General features: G+C 44.3%; 1 protein-coding gene across 3 annotated transcripts; it reads left to right on the top strand.

Annotated features, from left to right (window-relative positions):
* Positions 1 to 201: 201 nt before the first annotated feature.
* Positions 202 to 21,551, top strand: BRD8 (bromodomain containing 8). 3 transcript variants are annotated; one of them, XM_056856285.1, is made up of 22 exons: positions 202 to 242; positions 1,268 to 1,364; positions 2,138 to 2,207; positions 3,106 to 3,155; positions 4,873 to 4,995; positions 5,106 to 5,186; positions 5,746 to 5,810; positions 6,270 to 6,406; positions 6,747 to 6,962; positions 8,901 to 9,045; positions 10,800 to 11,009; positions 11,451 to 11,752; positions 14,140 to 14,592; positions 15,549 to 15,642; positions 15,807 to 15,853; positions 16,258 to 16,472; positions 16,831 to 16,923; positions 17,842 to 17,910; positions 18,457 to 18,634; positions 18,925 to 19,029; positions 19,754 to 19,798; positions 21,444 to 21,551. In XM_056856285.1, the coding sequence occupies exons 1-22, from the start codon at positions 224 to 226 to the stop codon at positions 21,501 to 21,503; spliced, it is 2,874 nt and encodes a 957-aa protein (XP_056712263.1). In that variant the 5' UTR covers positions 202 to 223; the 3' UTR covers positions 21,504 to 21,551. The 3 variants fall into 3 exon arrangements, with proteins under 3 accessions (XP_056712263.1, XP_056712279.1, XP_056712271.1); XM_056856301.1 differs by lacking the exon at positions 6,747 to 6,962; XM_056856293.1 differs by lacking the exon at positions 10,800 to 11,009.
* The last annotated feature ends 679 nt before the right edge of the window (positions 21,552 to 22,230 follow it).

The raw sequence follows: 22,230 nt of genomic DNA, 5'->3' as shown, positions 1-22,230 counted from the left end.
CTGTTCCGTGCCACAGCAAGGAACTGTGGGAGGAAAAAAAATACCATAGACGAGCAAAAGTGCTCCTCACCCTGTCGCCAATCACGGGCTTGTCTCCTCAATCAACCAATAAGAACGCGACTTTGAGAACCAGGCACCACCCACTGTTCAGCCGGAAGAAACGGCTACCGTCGTTATAGCTTATTTCCCGGCAAGCACCGTGCCTGGTTGCGCCTTCAGGAAAATGGCTGCTGGGACGGGTAGTGAGTGAGGGGCTTTCTTTAGGGTGGGTGGGATATAATAGGGTAAAAGGTTGTTTTTTTAAAGTTAAGGTTTCCGTCCTCGTAACAGCTATGGGAAAGTAGCTGTGGGTTAGCCGTAGAGTGTTTTTGCCTGTGGAAGGTTCAGTCTCAATTATCAAGCAATAGGAGACGTGACACATTTTCACCTGAAATCCTTGAGAGTCACTGTCCAGTCAAAGTAGATAATACCTGATATTGGTAGACCCGTTTTCGGTGTAAGGTAGTTTCATTCATTTATGAAACGAAACGGCCTTAGCCCTTCGATTCACTGCATCTCCGTGCCAAGCAACGATTAACTGGTCAAGTATACACTTGTGACACACCTTTTGTTGGTGTAGGATCTTTGCTTTTTTTTAAAAAAGCCAACCATAGGAGAAGGGCTCTCCAATGATGGATTCTTAGTAAAGTGTTGAGTTTTGAGAAGTGTTGTCATGGTGGTCTGTCCCCCACCCCGTTGGTAGGAAAATGGGCTAGTCTGACATTCTTAGTGTTTTTTCTGTGGGGAGGCAATTTTAAAGGGATTGAGAATGGATCCTGCAAAGGCTTTGGCTTGGTTCACAGATGCATGAGAATGAAATGGTAGGATGAGTTGTTAATGGGGTGGTAGAATGCACTACCTCCCTCCAGATTGTCAGTGTTCCACTGTATGGAAAAATTCTGTGCAAAGAGAAGACTAGCACAGCTAAAAGAACAGTTCTGCCCCCATAATTTTGCATGCTGTGCTGCTTTTCTGTTTAAAGTTAATTTTTAACATAGGTGAACATGCGGATTCTGCATCTGTATCTTTAAGTGGTACAGCCCACTCAGTCATCTCAGTATTCTGTCATCTCATTCCCATGTGTATGAAAAATGCCTTAGGAAGGGACCATCTTGTTGAGTGTGGCAAGTAGCATGAACTGAGGTAGATGCGGTGCTACTGTGAGGAATTCCTTTCCAGGGTATGTGATTAGGTTGCAACACTACTGTTTATTTTTTGTTCCTGTCAGAGCACAAGCTGCTGAGTGCTGGACCTACGGAGCCATGGTCTATCCGGGAGAAGTTATGCTTGGCTTCTTCTGTCATGCGGAGTGGCGACCAGAACTGGTGAGATACATGTTGCTGATGCTTGTGAGAACTTGTTGCTAAGTGCTCTTCCCGGTGGTATCCTAGGAAATATTTGAATGGATATCATTCTGTCTGTACACAGGCTAGCCTTGATTAGTAGAATTAGTGATATCGATTACAGTTGGAGGGGGAAGGCCTGCTATGCTAAACTATCTTAATGAGAAGGCGATACATATTTGCATCCATATTTGTTTGAATGCTTTGGAGTTGTGTATCATTTGCACTGATATAGTTGGCAATGTGAAACAACTAGATGCATTTGTCTTTCTAATCATGATACTAACTAGCTCACTTTGGCTTTGATGCATTTTTAGTAAAAGTTGCTCTAAGGGCTGTGAGATTATGTGCATGATGCTCTGAGCCTGAGTTTAGAGCAATTTTTCAGGAGTTCTGTTTGTAGCTGTTTAGGTATCATTTGTGTGGTACTCCTTATTTACTTTATGCTTGTGGAATGAGATAATTTGGAATCAGGTAAGCAGCTGGAAATACAACATCTAGTGATGGTTATTCTGGATTTTAGTAGCTAGGAATAGGACATGGGGGAGTGTTAGTGTAATATAGAGGAAGGATTTCAAATTAATATACTGGTATTAGTCATTCCAAGCCATTGAGCTGGGATATAAATAAATGAGTGGTATGTTGCACATATTTCCATTCTTCCCCCAGCTAGTGAACCCAACATGAGCTTTTCACTACTATATCTTTCCAATAAAGGGAAGGTAAATCTTAATTCTGACTTTTTTCTTTTCTAGGGTGTCTGTCAGCAGAGCTATCAAACCCTTTGCAGAGCCAGGCCGCCCACCTGATTGGTTTTCTCAAAAGGTAAGGTGCTTAAATTTCCTTACAGACAAAAGGAAAATAAGTATGCATGAAGCCTCCAATGCACTTGATTCATGTTTGAGACACGTTCAATATTTGTATGCCAAGCATGGACCCTCTCAACTTTGATATTCTGTGACTATGCTGTTACGTTGGCACTATTTATTGGTTAAGATTGGGGACAGCTGCTCAATGCAGAGCCTCGTAGATCATGTGGCCCACCATTGAAGAAACTTGGGTACTTCTGCTGTAGAGGGAGGTGAGTGCAGAGAGCATTCCCAGCCACTGCTGGTCATATTGGACAAAGGGAGCCTGTTCTCCTTCCAGCAGCTAGTATAGCAAGCTTGATACCGCACAATTTCTCACTGACCACGCAGTCCTTTGCAGAGTTACCTATGCACAACTCAGTGGGCTTAGACTATGGGATTGCCCTTAAGTGCAGGGGACACATCTAAATTTATATGGAACAGGTATTTTTATGCCACTTCAGACTGGCTTCTGTGAGCAGCTCACCATGTAGAAATTGGCCCTTTCTACTGGTAAGAGTTGTTGCCAGTTGCAGTCCCCCCCCACACACACACTTATGGCATGCAGGCCATTCCTATTTGCAGCTGTTAAAATGGCTCCCTAAAATGTTCTGTTACCAAGCTCCTACATGCATCCTACAGTCCACACTTTTCTGGAAACAAGCCATACACATTCAACCATTGCTCTATCCATCTGATAATTCTGCACATTCAGTAATCTATATTTGTCAAGAAAACACACATCCCTTGCCTACTATGAGAACAGTTTTAATATGTATTATTTGAAAAATTACTGTAGGTTTCTATCAGAGTATGAAGATGCTTAGGAGTATCTGCCATTTATTGTTCTCTGAGAATTGTATGTGTTTTTCTAGCACTGCGCATCCCAGTATTCTGAGCTCCTGGAGACAACAGAGACACCTAAGTGAGTGCAAAGGCCAAATCATATGTATGTTTGTTTTCTTTTTCTTTTGAAGGGGGCAAGGATTGAAAATGTAAGGAAGACATTGTGCATTAACAAATGTTGTTGCTGTTTTAGAACTGGAATGGCACCTTGCACATGGAAGATGAAACTTGTTTCCAGACCACCTTTTCCGTTATGTTTGGCCTATAGCTAAATACTGTGGTGACATACAAAGATGAGGCATTTAGTTATAATCAATCTTCCTTTCCTCTTCTTCTTCTGACTTGTTCATTTCATTATGTTTGGGCAGTTTTCTTACACTGGCTTTTGTACAGTCTCCCCTTTTTATCTCTGTCCTGATTTCTGAACTTGTGGAATTTAAGTCTTTTTCTGCCAAGATGGGTTTGAAGACTCTTCAAGGTGCTCCCCCCAGCCTGCTCTAACATTGTTGCTGTGGCATACTGTCATAATCTATCCCTTTTGCCCACATATTTGTGATTTTTGCAGAAGATACAAGTTGGTGATTCCTTTTGTGGCCAGTGTGTCTGATAATCTTTTTCTTCCTTTCATATTCCTTGCAGTCATGTAGTAATCAAAATCTTATTGCTTACTTATTTTGCTTCAAAGACAACTGTCTGCTTCATATCCCTCCTGCTTTCATTTGTTAAATTATATGGGTGTGTGACTTAATATCTTTAGTTTTTGGGTATCTACCCACAGTTCTACTAGGACATCTTATTTCAAAAGCCAATTCCAAGTTTATTCAGAGGACAGGCCACCCTCAACCGGGGGGGAGGGGGAGAAGCAAAACCCAGAATTGTGTTGGAAGGGAGAATGGAAGAGTGGTTGGAACCTATAAACACACTCCCAGTGTCTAGTTTGAGTAGAAACTATACCACGCTGAGCATTGGGAATACATGGCCTTCAGCATTACTTCTCATTTTTTCTTAGGGACATCTTGTAATGCCCTGATCATATGTAAATTCTGATATATCTATCACAGTAACATTTCCAAGTCTCCAAAAAACAAAACTTTATAAGAACACTGGGGATTGAAACTGGTTGTGGTTCAGCCATCGTATGAAAGCGGTTATGTGAGAATTGCCAGCTAATGTGATTTTGTCAAAAGTGATTGGCAGCTCACCTAGACAGTATTCATTGTAAAGCTACAGTTCTAAAGCAGATGTGAAAATTACTCAGATACATATAAACTCTGATGTACTGTTCTGGGTGGTGAATCTACGCTCACTCTTTAAGAAAGAATGGGGGAAGACTAAAGTTGCAAAGTTTTCTCCTATGTGTTGGTTTTTGCCTTGTGGCAGAATTGTGTGTATTGTTTGTGTATGTTTGTTTCCTGAATGCTTCACAATGCTTGGGGAAGCAGGCTTCTTGAAATGTCTGTGGCGTAGTTTCTACTGCTCAGTATAGCATTCCAAAGCGGCTGACTGAATAAACGATCCTAGGCATGCTGACTTTAGAGTAGATACCATTGAAATCAACTTGCTTTCAAGCAGTCAGGCATGTAGGGTTGTGCTCTAAGAGCTGTAGTTGAATACTTAAGTATAAACATATCTTTTAATATAACAGTCCTGTGAGTTGCAGAAGAGCAGAAAGGAGAAAAAGTACTAGGCATGAACAGCAGGGTGGTGGACTTGGTGAGGTGAAAAGCTTCGTTGTCTAGGAGGATTGGGCATCACTGTTCTGGTCCCTAGATTATTTTCCCTTCTTTTTGGTGTAGAAGAAAGCGTGGTGAGAAAGGAGAAGTGGTAGAAACTGTGGAAGATGTTATTGTGAGAAAACTGACAGCAGAGCGGGTTGAGGAGCTGAAGAAGATGATTAAGGAGACACAAGAGAAGTACAGGTATCGACCAGATAAATCATAACATAGAGAGCTCTTGGAAGTCATTGGCAGCTTCAGGATGGGTTGATAATGACCATAGAATGTGGTTTCTGTTTGTGTTGTCCCTGCAGGCAGCTGAAGAGGGATGCAGAACTGATACAGGCGGGGCACATGGACCACCGGCTGGAGGAACTGTACAATGACATTGTGGTGTGGGTTATCTTATTAATTCCCTGTTACAGCTCTCTCTGGGATTGCATATCTGAGTCCTGGGGCTCAGTCCTTGGGTTTCACTGGAACTGCTAAACTCCAAGGTTGAATCTGAAAGTTATAGTAGTTCAACAAAATGCCGTTGTTGCTAGCAAATAATGTTCCAGTGAAATAAAAAAGGTAATCAGCCTATATAGCGGCATTCTTAGATTCATGGAACGTTGACAATATTTGACCAGCTATTTGATAATTGTGTCATCCCTCTTTAGGCTTTTGCTGTGGTTCTAAGCCCACATTGCGCACATTGGGGGGGGGGCTCTTCAGTGTTTGCACTGAGGAGATGCCATGTCTTCCAAGCCCTCACGCCCTTTGGAATAAAACTTTGAAGAAAATTTCTAGACAGTGGTTCTGATATCTGACCTGATGACTTGTTAGGTTATGGATAACAAATAACACTTGAGTTTATAGTTTTATAAATGCCCTGAGCTTTTTAACTCATAGTGTTGATGGGAAGGCATTGATTAGCACTCAGTAACCTTGAGGTCTGCCAAATTTCTGTAGGAAAAAAAGAATGGAAGAAGAGGAGGCAGAGGTGAAGAGGAAAGCTACCGATGCTGCTTATCAAGGTTAACTGAGATTCATTGTTTGTCTATTCTGTTCTTGGCCTAAGAGTATGAAAACATTTAAGATGAAGTTAGGAGTGGTAAAATCCAGATAGAAAGAAAGGGACCTGTGTATGTAGAAAACAGTACACCCCCACACACACATGCGTGCAGAACTGAAGCACAGGTTTTGACATGGAAGCACTTAAGCAAGGTAGAGAATGTCAGTGCTGTTCTTTTAGCAATAAAAAGGCTGTTAGAGGGTGACTAGTGGTCAGTGTTTTTGTTAGCTACTGGGAAAGTTTGTTACCGTTTCCGCATTAAAAATCTTTATGATGGAGGTAGCCACAGTGATTCAAGGTATAACTGTAGTAGCTGAATGTTTGATTTGGGTGGTTGACGGTCATCTCATTTCGTCCTGAGATTTCCTGTTTCTCAGTGTGACTGTCTGGACTACAGTTTTGGAATTCAATTTCCTTCCAGCTCGTCAGGCAGTTAAGAATCCATCACGAAGAGTTCCAGGAATGATGGTCCGCTCTCCAGCAGGCTCAACCTCGCCAGGAGGAGACTACACTCTAGGGGATTTGTCTCAGCCCACGGTGGAAGAGACTAGTCCAGGGGTAAGGATTTGGCAAAAATGAGAAATACATAGTATGTAGGCATCTGTACAGTGCTCCAAGATCAGATGGGCTATATGCCTTTCTCCACAATCTTTTTTTTTTTTTGTCATGTCGACAAGTTGCCCAGAGCACAAAGTCTGCTTTGTGGCAAGGCAGTGGAATATATTTTGGTTAGAATAGAAATATAAAGGCAGAGATACACAAAGGGTTAAGGGGAGCAAGGATGATGGAGGAGGTGCTTGGGGTTTGCTGGGTCATTGGCCCTGGTGGGAGGAGTCAGTGGGACTTGTCAAGATGATGAGGATGTGGCTTTGAACAGTGTGGTTTTTCTCTTTCTCAGGTAACTCCAGGGACATTGCCCAACACCCCAGTTGCCTCCTTCATTGGGATCCCTGACACCCCTATGGGCTCCACCTCACTGGATGCCCCCATGACCCCAGTCACAGATGATTCAGCCCAGAAAAAGATGCTAGGACAGAAAGCAACTCCGCCTCCTTCTCCTCTGCTTTCAGAGCTGCTGAAGAAAGGCAGCCTCCTTCCCACAAGCCCCAGGCTGGTATGGAGTTCACTGCTTATGTATGCAATAGCCCTGGTGAATCTCTGTGACTGACGTTCACCACAAAAAAGAACAAACAGTTTTGAAAAGGAAAGCTTAGATAGGTCTCTGACTTGTGGGTGGGACCATGGCTCATTGGTAGAGCATCTGCTTGGCTTGCAGAAGATCCCAGGTTCAATCCCCAGGATCTCTAGTAAAAAAGGATGTGGTAGCAGGTGACGTGAATGACCTCTACCTAAAACCTTGGAGAGCTGCTGCCTGTCAGAGTGGGCGATGTTGACCTGGATAGACCCGTGGTCTGACTGGGTGTGAGACATCTTCCTGTGTTGAGGAGCCAGAAGCATCACACTTAACACACACTTTTTCTAAGCACACAAAGAGCTTTGATTTACATAATCTCACCACTGAAGTTCTGGAGAAAGAAGGGGAAAGAGGCTTTCCCAGTTCTCTTCTCGGTGAGTTTGTGGCTGAGATAATATTTGAGCCAGGAATTTCTAGCTCATAGTTCGTGCATGTAACCACTGTACTGCCACTGTGGCCATAATGCAGCTTGTTGAAGAAATGCAGTTGCAGATTGCTCATAATTTTAATGTTGCTTGTAATTAACTGGTGTTCTTTTGATTTGTAATGTTTACATTCCGCTCTTACATGGGCTTCCAGTGCTCTCCCATCCAAGGGAGCTAATTAGATCCGCACCCAATTAGCTTTAGCAATGCCACTACATTGGATGCTTCATCTTGGCCCATTTTAATAAGTTCTTAAATAATTATGCACATTGTAAGCCACCTACAGCTTTGGGAGCGGTGGTGCTAGAAATGTTTTAAATTACGCTGCCATTGATATGATATTTATGTGAGAGAAGGGACTGATCAAGATACGTACACTAAAATAAAACAGTATATATCAGCTATATTAAAAAGATGACAACTGAATCTGTGTAGTAATATAGGTAATCTTCCATAATCAGACAACTGTTTCCTTGCTATTCATATTTTTCTAAAAATTGCATGCTTGCAGTGGTCTGGATGTCATATTTTTAATGTATTTAAGTCGCGATCCTTCTTCCTGCATGGGCACAGTGGCTGCATGCAGAAGGATCTCCCATAGGGCTCATTGGAGCACTCTCTTTCCCCACTGCCTTCCCTTCCTTGCCCACCCTTGGAGCTTGTTTACAGGTCATGATGGGAAATGGAGGGCACACCACTGGGGATGGGCGGGGGGAGAGAGAGGCCCACAGGGGTAACTTGTGCTACCTGCATGACATTCCCATGCATAGATGCAGGGGTAGAAGTGGCATCTCTAGTCTGTAAGGGGATTGTTTGTGGATACCACACTTTTGCACAGGGAAGAATCATGCTGTTGCTATTTTACACATGCTGTTGCTATTTACACAGCTGTTGCTATTTTAGCATATATGTCTTAGCTGTTCCTCGCCTTCTGTGACTTTTGGTGGCATACCCGATCCCCTTAAAATTTATGGAAAAGGTCCCCTAGGGTTTCTAAATAAAACATCTGAATGTTCCCCTCTTGTTTCTTTTTGAGATGAACCTTTGGGAGTGGGGGGGATTGTAGCATTTTAATTAAGCAAATTAAATCAGCTCAGGCAACAAGCTTCTGAGTCCTTTGTGAGAGGTACAGTGTCCTTTCTGTATGGGCAGAAACAAGGGATTTTGTTTTGTTCTGATTCCCCCCTCCCCCGCATCCACACTATGTTGGCTTTGTCCACTCGGCAGAGCACCTTGTTTCTGTGCTACTAGGTAACAACCAGAGGATATGAGCGTGTCAGCAGAGTAGTAGCAAGTACTTGGAAACAGGTTTTTGGGGACATGGAATACTGCTTCTGGGTATGGAGGAGAGACCTTATATTATGTGTACAGCATTGGGAGCAGCCTGCGAGTTGATTTTTAACATATATAAATATCTTCTGACCTTTGGCAGGTTGGCGAAAGCGAGATGACAGTGGTTTCTGGTCATGCAAGCAGCTCTGGTATCCTCCTGGATGTGGGAGGGGTCCTTCCAGTGCTGCATGGTGGTGAAATGCAGTTAGCTTCCACTACCGTTCCTGCATCTCCTGCTGCTTCTGGTAAGTGTCAAGAATGCAACAATCATTGTTTCTTCTCTTCCTGCTTTTTATATTGGGGGTGTTCCTAGTTTTTTTAAAAAAGCTTTGATTCTATGAAAGGAAGGCCTTGAAAAGTGGACAGAGGTTTTAGAGGAGATATTATGTCTGTTGGGTGGCTTTAATCGTGTCATACCTGTTTTGTGAATGGCTTTCATTTATCTTCCGTGTTCAGTTTAGAATTGTCTCCTCTCTAAATCACTCCACTCACCGCACTCCTCATCTTCCTGCAGCTGTGTGTTCCCTCCAGTCTTGTGGTACATTATTAAATTGCACTGGTATTTGTTCTGCCATTTCTTTGTATTCAAAGCACTTCTTCAGATGTCTGTCTCTTAGGTAATCCCAGAGTGACCATCTCTCACGGTGAAACCCTGTTTGGCAGAGCATTTTAATTTTCCATCCCTTCCAGTTTCCTTTACCTACCTGTACTGTGTCTTCTGGATTGGCCTTTGGGGCCGAGGCCATGTTTTTGTTCTTCTTTCTGATTGCAAAATGCCTAGTTTTAAGTAGCTAGGAATTCGAACTTTGATTTCAAAAGACATTTTCTAGCCCCTTGAAACTACAAAAACAAGTTTAAAAGTGTGTGAATAATGCTTGCAAAGTTCCCAGATGCATGAAGGAGTGGGGGAGAAGAGTTCAGAAATGTTAGTGGCTCTGGTGAGCTGTGGATGTCTGTGTAGCCCTCTTAATTCTTCCCGCAAATTATGTCAATGTTTATATTTTATACAGGCAGCACAATTTTTCTTGCTGCCAACTTGCTGCCATTGATAGCACAATGTATACACAGCCCTTTCCTTCAAGTTCTGTACCAGACTTTTTTCTGCTTTGCATACCTTATACAACAGAATCTTGACTCGGATGGAGAATCTGACTCCCAAGTCTCTTGGTCCTTCAAAAAAATAAGTAATAATTATTACTGTGATAAAGATTGTGAGAAAATTAATAGAGGAGGTAGAAATGTTCAAGTAAATATGCTTAAGAGGTGGCATCCATGGGTTGGATCCAATGATCCATAATCGGAAGGTGCTAGTGGTTGCAAATCTTTCCTGCTTTCCCCTCCTCCCAGCAGCTGTTTTTGACCCTGGAAGTCAGCTTTCCTGGGTCGGAAATGGCTTCTAGGGGAAGGGGAAAATGGGGAATATCTGTGATCACTGCACACACAAAAAATCCACAGTAATGGTGCCAGTAGGATTTCTAGATCCTACCATGTCAGCTGAAAACATAGGCAGCCACTGGCTAGTCAGAGATTATAGAAGTCTTGTGTAGCTCCCCTTGGATGCTGCTGTCTCTGTGCCATTACTCTGTAGCCTGTACTTCCCTCGCCTACTTTAAACCATTTAATCCATATCAATGTTCTGTGAATTCTTTAGGCTCCCAAATGTTGGAATGTGAATAAGCAAATCAAGAAATAGTGCACAAATATTCTTAATTTTTCAGTGTGCAAATAATGGGTGGGTCTCTTTTGGGTCACTTAGGTGCAGAAAGGATTTTTATTAATGATACCTAGTATTGCCAGGTTTGACATTTGAAATCATAGTGACCTTGGGATGTGCTTGGGACTCTGAAGGCTGCTGTTTGTATCCCGTTTTGCATATGTGCCATAGTTTACAACCCTGGCACATGGGTGCTACAAAGAGCCCAGGGTTTGCTTGCTTTGTTGGCCTGAGTAGCTGTTGCTTCTTGGCTAATGTGCCTTTCCCCTCTTCATACTTTGTTAGGTGCTCCTACTCTTTCCCGCCTTTTAGAAGCTGGTCCAGCACAGTTCACCACATCGCTTGCTTCCTTTTCTGCTGCCACCAGTGAACCTCCAGCCAAACTTCTGCCTCCCCCTGTAGAATCCATGTCTCAGACAACTCTAGTCACGGTGCCCACATTACCAGCATCAGCTGCTGTGCCACCAACTACAACTCCTGAAAGTGTAGTGTCAGGTGCGTCCTTGCACTCATATGTCACTTGCTGCCTTAAAGAAGATTTCCTTTAGGGTCAGCAGAAGGGGTGTATGAACAGGGGCTTTGGCCATCTCATATCCATAGCAAAATGTTTGATCCCGAGAGAGGGTATTGTGCCAGTGGAGGGAGGGGCAAATGACGGTATTGAGATAGTCAAGAAGAAGCACTCAGGGTTCCAGTAAAAATACATGAGTAGACTAAGGAAGGGTGATTTGGGGTAAGGGGAGTGAGTGGAACTAAGCTAGGCTATGATGCAAAGAGTTCCTGTTTAGGAATCCATCTATTATTGGTGGGGAGGGGACGCCACCCTGTATGTGCCTTTGATTTGGGGCTGTAGAATGCTTTTGATTTCTTGATCTGACCCACGCTGCTGGTTGCTGCAGCTGCCAGGCTTTCACTTGACTTGTCACTCTTGTCCAGTGAGTCAGCCCAACGCGTGTGTTTCCATGGAGGCAGTGCCCGATCCTCACTCTGTGACAGTGTCAATGGACAGCAGTGAAATTTCCATGATCATTGATTCCATCAAGAAAGAATGCCTGGGCTCTGGGGCATCCGTTGCTGTAGGGACTTCCAAAGACCACAGCATGGATGGGAAGGAAGACCTTGATCTGGCTGAGAAGATGGACATTGCAGTTTCCTACGCAGGGGAAGAGCCGTCCTACACTGGGGAAGAACTGGACTTCGAGACGGTTGGGGACATCATAGCCATAATTGAGGACAAGGTAATTATCTATGTGTATAGCTTTAAGCAATTCCTTGATCCCCTCATGGGCTCCTTCTTTGTGCCCAGACGTGCTGAGCCATAAAGTAGCTCACATGTTATAAAGCCCTTGTGGCATGCATGAAGACTTTCAATCAGGTGGCACTAGGAGTTCTCCACTGGGAACTAATTTCCAAGGTATGTGTGCCCAATTATGATTGTGACTCTGGTGCGCAGGGAGCTTAAGCCAACCCACCTGTTACTGACTTGAAGTGGGCCCAGGAAGCTACTGTTTGCCCCATTGGGTAAACTTAGGTGCACTGATGGCTGCACGTAAGCCTCCCCATCAGAGCAAACATAGGCTCCCCATGACATTTCAGATTGGGAAAATGGCCTGGTGCGGGGCAGACTGAAGTGGCTTCTTCCTGTGCGTTGTGGTCCCAATCCAGATCAGGAGCTTCAAATGACGAACTCCTAGATCACTTGTGTCAACCAGCCATATGGACTCTGTAACTTGTTGGTCACCTTTACGGCCAATTCACAAGGGAGGTCTGCAAACTTGGTAGGCCTTTGTGGTCAGCACAATTCTATCCCCTGACTCAGGGAAAGGTCTTGTCTCTGATGTAAGAACCTTAAGAGCCCTGCTGGAGCAGACCAGTGGTCCATCTAGTGCAGCATCCTGTCTCACACACCGGCCAACCAGTTCCTCTGGAGGTCCAACAATAGGGCGCCGAGGCCTTTCGTTGATGTTGCATCCTGCACTAGGATTTCAGAGGTTGACTGCATCTGAACGTGGAGGTTCCCTTTAGTCAACATGGCTAGGAGCCACTGATAGACCTCTCCTCCATGAAGCTTTTAAAGCTGTCTGTGCCTGTGACCATCACTACAGAATCTGGCAGCAAATTGCACATTTTAATAACTGTTTAAAGAAATATTTCCTTTTGTCCATCCTGAATCTGCTGCCCATCAGCTTCATTAGATGCCCTGGAGTTCTAGTATTTTGGGAGAGGGAGAGGTTCCCTCTGTCCACTCCCTCTGAATTAAGAGGTGCTTGGACCATCTTCAGAGCATAGCACAAGGTCAGAGACCATCCCTTCCCCCCCTCCCTGTCTCCAGGCTCAGGAGAAGGGCAGGAGCTTGTTGCAGTTGCCCTCCATGAGAGGAAGGGGACTCGTTACCACTGTGAGTCTGGCAAGTAGTTCATAGAGCCTGATGAAGAGACCTTTCTTGCCTGGAGTCTTGGTGCAAAAAAATGTATATGTCAAAGATATGTAGAGAGGCATTTTTCATTACTGTCCTTAAGTATGGACTTTCCCTTCCTTCATATTGAGAATTGGTAAAGCCTGAGCATCTTTTTGAAAGCTTTGTGGCACTTCTTATTTTGGCTGGTTTTCAGTCGCTGGGCAAAAGCGGTCCAGGGATGGTTGTCTTCACTCAGATTTTGGTTTCAGGCATTTCTGTAGCCTTTGCAAGGGGGCCTACTTCTTTTTTTTTTAAAGCAAACTTCTGTCTGTGGTAGTCAACCTGATATTTTATTAATATTATTATTTCTTCTCATGGCTTGTCTTGTAGCCGTGATGATGCACTAAATGAGCTAGTGATGCATTTCCATTTTATTCAGGAACATCAGACCTGAATGTGCATTCCAGGGAAACTTGGGAGGGGGCTTCAAATATGCAACAAAGAAAAATTGTCCTTGGTTTTACATTTGGTAATATATTTCCAGGCTGATATAGAGAGGACAGCAGCTTATTGCTACGTGACATACAGGGTTCCTAACCTTAGTTGGACTTGGAAGTGCATTAGCACCGGTGAGAATAACTTGTTTTCAAAGAAGCTTCACACCCATTATGATCTTCCACAGCTGCAAGCAGCTATTTAGGTGGCCTTTAATGCTTCGGTCCCCAGCCTGCTACAATAGTATTGCTTACTTTGGACAATCTTAAGAATAAAAATGTTTCATTTTTTGCTCATCCTTACTATTCCTTACCCTAACCTTTAGAACAGAAGGAGGTGTAGTCTTTGCTGCCTTCTCTGCAAAAGCTTTACACTTCTAGTTGTAGTTGTTAAAACATTTTTATACCACTTTCCCACTCAGAGTCCTCAAGGCAGCAAACAGAAAACATTAGAACCAACCTTTTAAAATAATACACACATACACAGAACAGCGATTAAAAACACAAACAGGAAGGAGGGTCAGTAAAGGAATGCCAAATGAAACAAAAAGGTCTTCGCCCCCTGGTGGAAGGTAACTATAGAGTGACAGACGAATCTCCCTGGGGAGGCAATTCTAAAGTTTTGGTGCCACAACTGAAAAGGCTCTTCCTTGCTCAGGTTGCTACCTATCTAGCCTCAGATACTGGGTGCACCTGAAGCCGTATGTCATGGTCTGTTATTGGTTTGGTATAGGTGGATGACCATCCTGAAGTCTTGGATGTGGCAGCAGTTGAGGCTGCTTTGTCTTTTTGTGAAGAGATTGAGGATCCCCAGTCATTGACTAGCCCCTGGGAGCATCCAATCCAGCGAGAACATCCAATCCAGCAGGAGCACGAGAAGCAGAATCAGATTCCCCAAATGGCTGTGACCATAAAGCAAGAGAGAGCTGACTGCGAGGAATCTGAAGCGAAGGGGATCAGAGAGCTAATGAGCATTGGGGATCTGGGGACAGAAATAAAAACAGAGCCCGCAGAGCAGGAACAGATCCATTTGGGCTCTGAGGAAGTGACCGGAACAAATGAAACCCCTGAGCTGAGGGGTCACGTCTCTGAGGAACAGCAGGCTGCAGTTGCTGGCGTTCAGAGCTCTAAAATGGAGGTGGAATCGACGAAAGAGGAAGTGCAGCACAGCACAGTGAAGACCGAGGTATGTGGTTGAGGAGGCTTCTTTGTGACTATTGTGTGGGTAAGTGAAGAATGAGAGGGTGAAAGAAGCCCTGGGTTTGGTGCTCCTTTCGGTCAGTGTACATAGAACAGAGACCTGGCAATTTCATTGGCCATGTTCAAGACTGTGAATACCACGTGTGAAATAATGATTCCACGTCCAGGCAGCCTCAGATCCCGTTGCTTGTATGCAAACCAAGAGCATGTGTACATTGCTGCTGCTCGATTCGTTCTGCTTTTGCTAGGCAAGGGGCAGGGTGGTGATAACGTTAGTTGCAATCCCACAGAAATCTTCCTCAGCTACCTTTCTAGATTCTGAGGTTGCAGCCAACTTGCAAGTACTCCTTTTTCTGGATGCTTTTTTGAAAACAGTGAAAATGGAAAGATGGCACTCTTCACCTAGTGCCACATTCTACATTTTTATTTCACTCCTGCAGAATTGCAACATGCACACAGCTCTGGCTATACTTTAGGTTTCGGGGAAATCTGTTGCCGGAATGTGGATTGCTTTTCTGTGTAGGCTGCTGGGTTGCTGTCGTCTTTATAGTCCTAAACCATACTTGATGGCCTTATTATAAGCTCAGGAAAGAAAGAAAAAAGTCCTAATACTTAAGGTATTCTGTGTGGTGTAGTGGTTAAGAGCGGTGGATTGGAGCAGTGGACTCTAATCTGGAGAACAGGGTTTGATTCCCCACTCCTCCACATGAGCAGCGGAAGCTAATCTGGTGAATCGGGTTCGTTTCCCAACTCCAACGCATGAAGCTATCCCAAGGGTGACCTTGGGATAGTCACAGCTCTCTTAGAGCTCTCTCAGCCCCACCTACATCGCAGGGTGTCTGTTGTGGGATAGGGAAGGGAAGGTGATTGTAAGCCGGTTTGATTCTTCCTTAAGTGGGAGAGAAAGTCGGCATATAAAAACCAACTCTTCTTTCTTCTTAGCTCCCCCTTGATGATGACACTTCCTCTCCACATGCTCCAAGTGCAAGTGAAGACTCCTCACAGGCTGACCTTCACCACAAATATGAGCTTTCAGGTAACCTGATTGGGTTAATGAAAAGAGGGAATGGTTTGCTAGAGGGCTGGGGGGGGGGGGCGTAATCCGATGGCCTGGAACTCCTGGTGAGTGGCTGTTCCAAACTGGGTGAGCAACAGTAACCACTCCTTAGACTACAGCCGTTCTTATTTTTCCCTCCCCAGAATCCATGAAGGAGGAAGCCCAAGCTCTCTTTGAGAACCAGATGAAGGTATTTTGTTTAAACCGGAATCACTCGAAACACGGCATGCTGAGAGTAGTGGTTAGCTGTTAAGAGTCCGGAGGTTAAGGTAGCCAGGACTGGTGCATGGTGCCATCTCAAGGGTGTGCTTACTCAAAGTGTAGACTGGAAGGAAAATTTTAGTTAACCTTTTCCAAAGCAGGGGTCCACGCCTTTCCTGTAGCTTTTAAGGGGCCACCACTAGCTGAAAAAAGCCTCTCCCAGAGTGTCTTCTAGCTGTGGTGGGGGTGATAAGTCCACGTGACTCTAGAATGGCTTAGCTGTAGCCAGGGTCCTTTTGCCTTCCCCACCGCTGTCATCGTGGGAGGCTGGCCTAGGTGCTGTTGCTGGCAGCTGGTCATGCTGATTGCTGGAATTTTAATCCTGTACCTCAGGATGCTCAGGGTGAAGAGGATGAGGAGGATGGTGCCAGCGAGGCTGCCAGTCTGGAGGAACCCAAAGAGGAAGATCAGGGTGAGGGGTACCTTTCAGAAATGGACAATGAGCCCCCTGTGAGTGAGAGCGATGATGGCTTCAGTATCCATAATGCACCTTTGCAGTCTCACACACTGGCTGACTCCATCCCCAGCAGCCCTGCCTCCTCACAGTTGTGAGTATCGGTGAACCTACAGCTACTCGTAGACATTCTAGATCGTGCCTTTAGCCTCCTGAGAGGTTCAGGAATAACCACTGGTCTGTAGTGTAAACTAGCTCTGACTCCTGTCATTGTAAGGCTTTTGTTGTTTAAAAAAAAATACCTGTATTGCTGTGTAGAGGAACTTCATAGTTAGACTCCAGCTGCTAGGAAGAGAGCCGTCCTTCTTTCACTTGCATGGAGAAATGTGGGCAGGTGGGGGCTGTTTTGCGAGGAGTCCTTGCTAGTTGCCTGGTGGAACCCTGCCTGTCTCGTGATTTACTTTTGGGATCTCTCTGTGTCCTGTTCTGATGGATGCTTTTTCTCCCTGCAGCTCTGTTTGCAGTGAGGATCAGGAGGCCATTCAAGCCCAGAAAATTTGGAAAAAAGCAATTATGCTGGTTTGGAGAGCGGCGGCCAATCACAGGTAAGTTGACTCTGCTCCAGTGTTTCAGGAAGCAGTAAAAGCAGAGGACCCTCCCCGCCCCTGGTGTTTGGGATAGTAAAGGGAAGGCTTCACGCTTTTAATTCTCCAGTATTTTAAGTATCCATGGGAAGTTTTAGCACAAAATCTGGCAGCCTCTGTAACATTCTGAGCATCCAATGTGCCTCATATGCAAGCATCTTGACCAAGCCCTCATGGCTATGCTGGGAAACTCAGAGAAAGTGTTGGCAGACCCAGTTCCAAAATTCAAGGGTAGCATTCGCTTATCTGAGGTTAGGTTTGCTGGGGCTCATGTGGGCGGGGGGGGGGGGGGCTCCCCTGATTATGAAGCTCTGTCCCCCAAGAAGAGAGGCTGGCACCACCTCTGTAGGCCTTTCAGGCTGAATTTAACAAATTTCTCTTCCAGAACGCATTTGAACTTGATTGAAGAAGAAAACAATAATTGTTCAGATGATTTTTATAGTAGAATTGGTTTATCTGATTTCCTCCTACACACTCTAGAGCATCTTTGGATGAAAAGATGGGTATCTAGAATGGCCTTTTAGTGGTTAGGGAGTGGCATATCATCACATATTGCAGCTCCCACTTTGTGCATCTGACTCTTCATATCTGCGGCTGCCCAGTGTTTTACTTGTCCCTTTTGTGCTTGCCCAGTTTGGTAAAACTGGCCCAAACAAATGGACAAAATGTAGGCATTTAGTGTGACTCAAGTTGCAGAATGTGGGGTTTCAGACTGCAGAATTCCTTGGTTCTAATGTATTGAACAAATGGGTGAGAAGACTGGTCAGTACTTCTGCACATGGGGACTGTGCTGCCCATCTTGGCCCAGTATCGACTTTGTTTTCAACATCCAGTTGTGTCATTTTACAAGGACTCACTGATGCCTGTTTCCTTATACAGATATGCCAATGTCTTCTTGCAGCCTGTGACTGATGATATAGCTCCAGGATACCACAGTATTGTACAGCGGTCAGTAACCACTTCGGTGCTAATGTTGACTCAGTCTGTTACAAATCGATATTGTTTCTCATTGAGTGTGTGGCATTCCGGATAGAAGCAAAACATTGTTCATTTAGATCCTTGGAAGGATCTGTTCAGCCTAGCACCAATACAGTCAATTAGCTGGGGTACTTATATTATGTATTTCTTTAAAAATATTTATACCCCACTTTTCAAAGTTGTTCAGAGCAGTTTACAACAATAAGTAAGAGAGGGAACTGAGTTTAAAGCAGCAGAAGGTTAAAAAAAGGGGCCAGGAAAGATAGAACGTCGAAGGAAAGCAAGTTTAAAACTGGAGATATAAATAAAGAATAATATAGGATAGGAGATTAAGGCATCAGCACAAAGCAGTAATAAAATGGCTCAGGGTCACAGTGGAGATAATTTGGATTCTTGGCATAGACAGAAGGGAGCAAATCAGCTAGTTTAAAAGTTGTTGCTGCTTGTCTTTTTCAAAATGTATTAAAAAAAATCATGTTGTCGAAACCAACAGCTTGATTGCTGTGTTGTTGACAGGCCGATGGATTTATCAACCATTAAAAAAAACATTGAAAATGGGCTGATCCGGACCACAGCAGAGTTCCAACGAGATATCATGCTAATGTTCCAGAATGCCGTCATGTACAACAGTTCTGACCATGATGTGTACCACATGGCTGTAGAAATGCAGCGAGATGTCTTGGAGCAGATTCAGGTAAAGGCACACTTAGGGCAATATTCATGTCCTGATTTAGTGTGGGGAGGTACTAATCAAAATTAGGGAAGAGGCCTGCTCCTTTTGGCATCTTGAATGTCTCATTGGCTTGTCAGATCCCCCATTGAAAGAAATAATTTAACCTGCTGATTTACCATTCCCAAAGTGAAGCAGAAAGAATGCAGGCTTAGAAACAAACCAGTAACTGAAAAGTCCAACATTGTGGTAGCAAAGCCACTAACATGCAATCATGTTGAGAACCCTAATAGCTGTTATGTGGTTTCTTGCAGCAATTTCTAGCCACACAGCTGATCATGCAGACGTCTGAGTCTGGGATCAGTGCAAAAAGTCTGCGTGGACGAGATTCCACTCGGAAACAAGATGCTTCAGAGAAGGTGGGGGCTAATGAGCTGCTGATCCTTGGCTTTATTTGGGGGAAATGGTTCAAGGCATTTGTTACTCTATATATCCACAGGGGTGGGGTTAGAGTAGCTTTGGAATCCAGTTTTTAAAATCTCTCTTGGAATAGAAGTATGTTCGCCTTCTTTGGGTTGCTCTGTAATGAAGACAGCTGTTGCAGTCCCCCATTTCTAGCAGTCTTCAGAGTTGAGAACACTGAAAAGGGTAGCTTGGTCTTTGAAGTTAAAGGTTGCTGCCAAAGCAAGGTGGTTTAGTCTGTGAAGGGCAGTTCCAGGGTACCATCTGAGTGGAGAGCTTAAAGCCAGTCAGAATCAGAATTTTACCTACTAAGAATCAGAAATGAAATAATTTCACCTGCCACCACTAAGCCCAACTGAGGCATATTCTCTGGCATTTAGTCGATCAGCCTGTCTGATAGCATCTTATGAACTAGAAGCTTCCTGATCCTTGGGTATCCAGTGCACCAAAGAACAAATGCGAACTGGCTGAAGGAAACTCCTTGTCCTGGAGCTCTTTCTGTAGCCAAGCTAGCGCCCCCTGGAATTTGGTATCTTCTTTAGTAATTCAGCATGTCTGCTGTGTGTCCCCCATAGAGGGAATGGGGCTGAGTATTGAATTGTAACTGCAGTGGAAGCCAGGCGGTTTCTTGGCACATGTGCGTGTCAAATCTGACCACTCCTTATGTTTGTCTTCTAACAGGACAGTGTCCCCATGGGCTCTCCTGCATTTCTCCTTTCTCTCTTTGTAAGTACTTAATGATTTGGTTTTGCGCAGCATATCTACAAAGGGGGGGGGATACATGGTGTTAATGAGGGCTTCCTAACGTTACTGTAGGATTGGAGTTAACATCACTGAAATGTAAGATATATGTCGAGCTCCTTGGGCTCTGGTGTACTGTTGGTGACTGTACTTTTTATTTTTATGTTGTTCAGTTTCTATCCTGCCCTTTCCCTATGGAAGTCAGGCTGAGGGCGGCTAACAACCATATAAATAAATCATTAAAAGCAACAATATAGTCAATGTATCATAATGCATTAATAGTTAAAACCCAGATTAATTAAAACTATCTAAAAATATCAATTTCTTCTAAAAAATATTTAAAAGATGGCGCCTAATAATAAATTCCTCTTGTAGATGAGCAAAAACCCACAAAGGACACAGCAAGAAACAGCAGGGGATTCAAACTCTAGAAGGGTCCAGCAGAGGAGGCCGACTGATGTATAACCATCGCTGCCCTCAACCACCTCGGTCTTACGTGCCCTGCAGAACTTAGCTCAGTTCTGCAGGGCCTGAGTCAATCGACAGTTTCACTGGGCCAGGGCTGAGAAAGCCCTGGCTCTGGTCGAAGACAGCTGGATATATCTTGGGCCAGGGACCACCTGCTAGGAAAGGAGGTTTTTTGTCATTTTTGGGATGCAGGCCACTTCCTTTCTTTTCCCTAATCCATGTTCTACTGTTCTGGGTTTGTGTTGAGCACAAGATTCTTACTTCTGCATCTTGCTTTGAGGGTAAAATAACACATAGCATGTGTAAACAACAGGCACCTCTTGTAAAGAGAAAGCAAGTTACATATAAGCTGCAGTTTCTTACTCATTTCTCAGAACACTGTGTTCAAGCGCTCTGCAGAGGATGTGATAATTCACAAAGGTGTGCACAGTGAGGAGACCAAAGGCGTATTCACTTGCTCCTTCTACAAATATGGACACAACCATTGACTGAATAGTCTACAATCCTCCTTGAGTCCCAATGAGACAGACGGACATAAGTGAAGCTAATAATAATAATGACCGCATTTCTGCATTAAAAAGTCTGATCTGCCAAGGAAGCATTTTGGCCAGTTTTCCTCAGCCCAAGATAACTGGGGTGGGGAGTTGCGTCATCTTCTAACACATTGTCTGTTAAAGGCAGAACAGCCCATGAGGAAAGTCAGCCAGTTGGAGAGGGCAGCAGATGGAAGTAAACTCTCTCGTTGCCCTACATTCATGGAAAGCCACTGTGAGGAGATGCTAGGGAGATAGTGCCAGGGCCACGCACGTGGAAGAGAACTTCTGTAAAGATCAGCAGTTGGATCAGGTATGTTAGCCAGCATTCCCTTCTGCCCACTGGAAGAAACAACTTGGACCTTTTCACACGGGGCAAAAGCAGCACTGTATCCTTGCCAAAGAGAATCCCCCAAGCAAGTGTGAAGCATACCTGCCAACTGCCTCTTCTCCCCTCCATTGACATGCTAACCACCACAACATCGCACGGGGGAGTAACATTGCTGCAGGGCCATTTAGGGAGGAGAGCATCATTGCCTGTCTGTTGAATCTCCTGGTAACAGTCAGTCCTTGTCCTAAGGCTTGCTAACAACACTTGCTTTTCCCTTTTGTCTTTGCATTTTCATTAGGATGGGGGGACCCGAGGGCGCCGTTGTGCTATCGAAGCAGACATGAAGATGAAGAAATGAAGCTGAAGGCAACAGACCGGACCCTACAATCTAAACAAGAACCTTCCTGATGCCAAGGGGGAAACAGCTACAGCCAGGAAAGGGCAGCTTCTGGGACTGTCCTGTCCCGGAGAGTAGTTTTCTAGAATGTGTTACTGGGGAAATCCCAGGAGCAAGCCAGCACCCCACTGCCTGTTGTAAGGCAGCACTACTGGGACTTTGATAGTGTCCTCCTATTAGCTAGCAACTGGTGGCTAGAATGTACTGTAATGTGAAGTGTACATATTTTTTTTGTATTAGTGAAGTGTAAATGTGTATATTAAACTGTAGTAGAGAATCCTGTCTAATGATGTGTGTGTTCTTATGTGCGGCTGCATTGATTTGTGTACATCTCTGCTGGGAAGGTCAACATTATAAGCACTAGCATATCCTTATTTCATGTTTGTGAACCTGGTCCTATATTTGGGCCACATAAGCACACAGTAGTTCTTGAATGCATCTTCACTCTTCTGAGCTAGCAAACTGCTTGCCAAGGGAGGGCTAATGTGGTTGAAGACCATAAGAGGGAACACTTCTTTGAAATACTAGAGTTCAAACCCACATGTTCCTGCAAATTGAAACATGCAGAAGTAGCACATAACATTGTCCTTCCTGGACTGAATCACTTCAGACTGCAGGTTCAAATGATTGGGTGTTTCGCTTTGTGAAAGAGTAAAGGCACACTGCACTTGGAAAGACAAGAAAGCTA

The sequence above is a fragment of the Euleptes europaea genome, chromosome 1, assembly GCF_029931775.1.
Source record: "Euleptes europaea isolate rEulEur1 chromosome 1, rEulEur1.hap1, whole genome shotgun sequence".
NCBI lineage: Eukaryota > Metazoa > Chordata > Lepidosauria > Squamata > Sphaerodactylidae > Euleptes > Euleptes europaea.
This window is presented reverse-complemented; position numbering and strand designations above follow the sequence as displayed.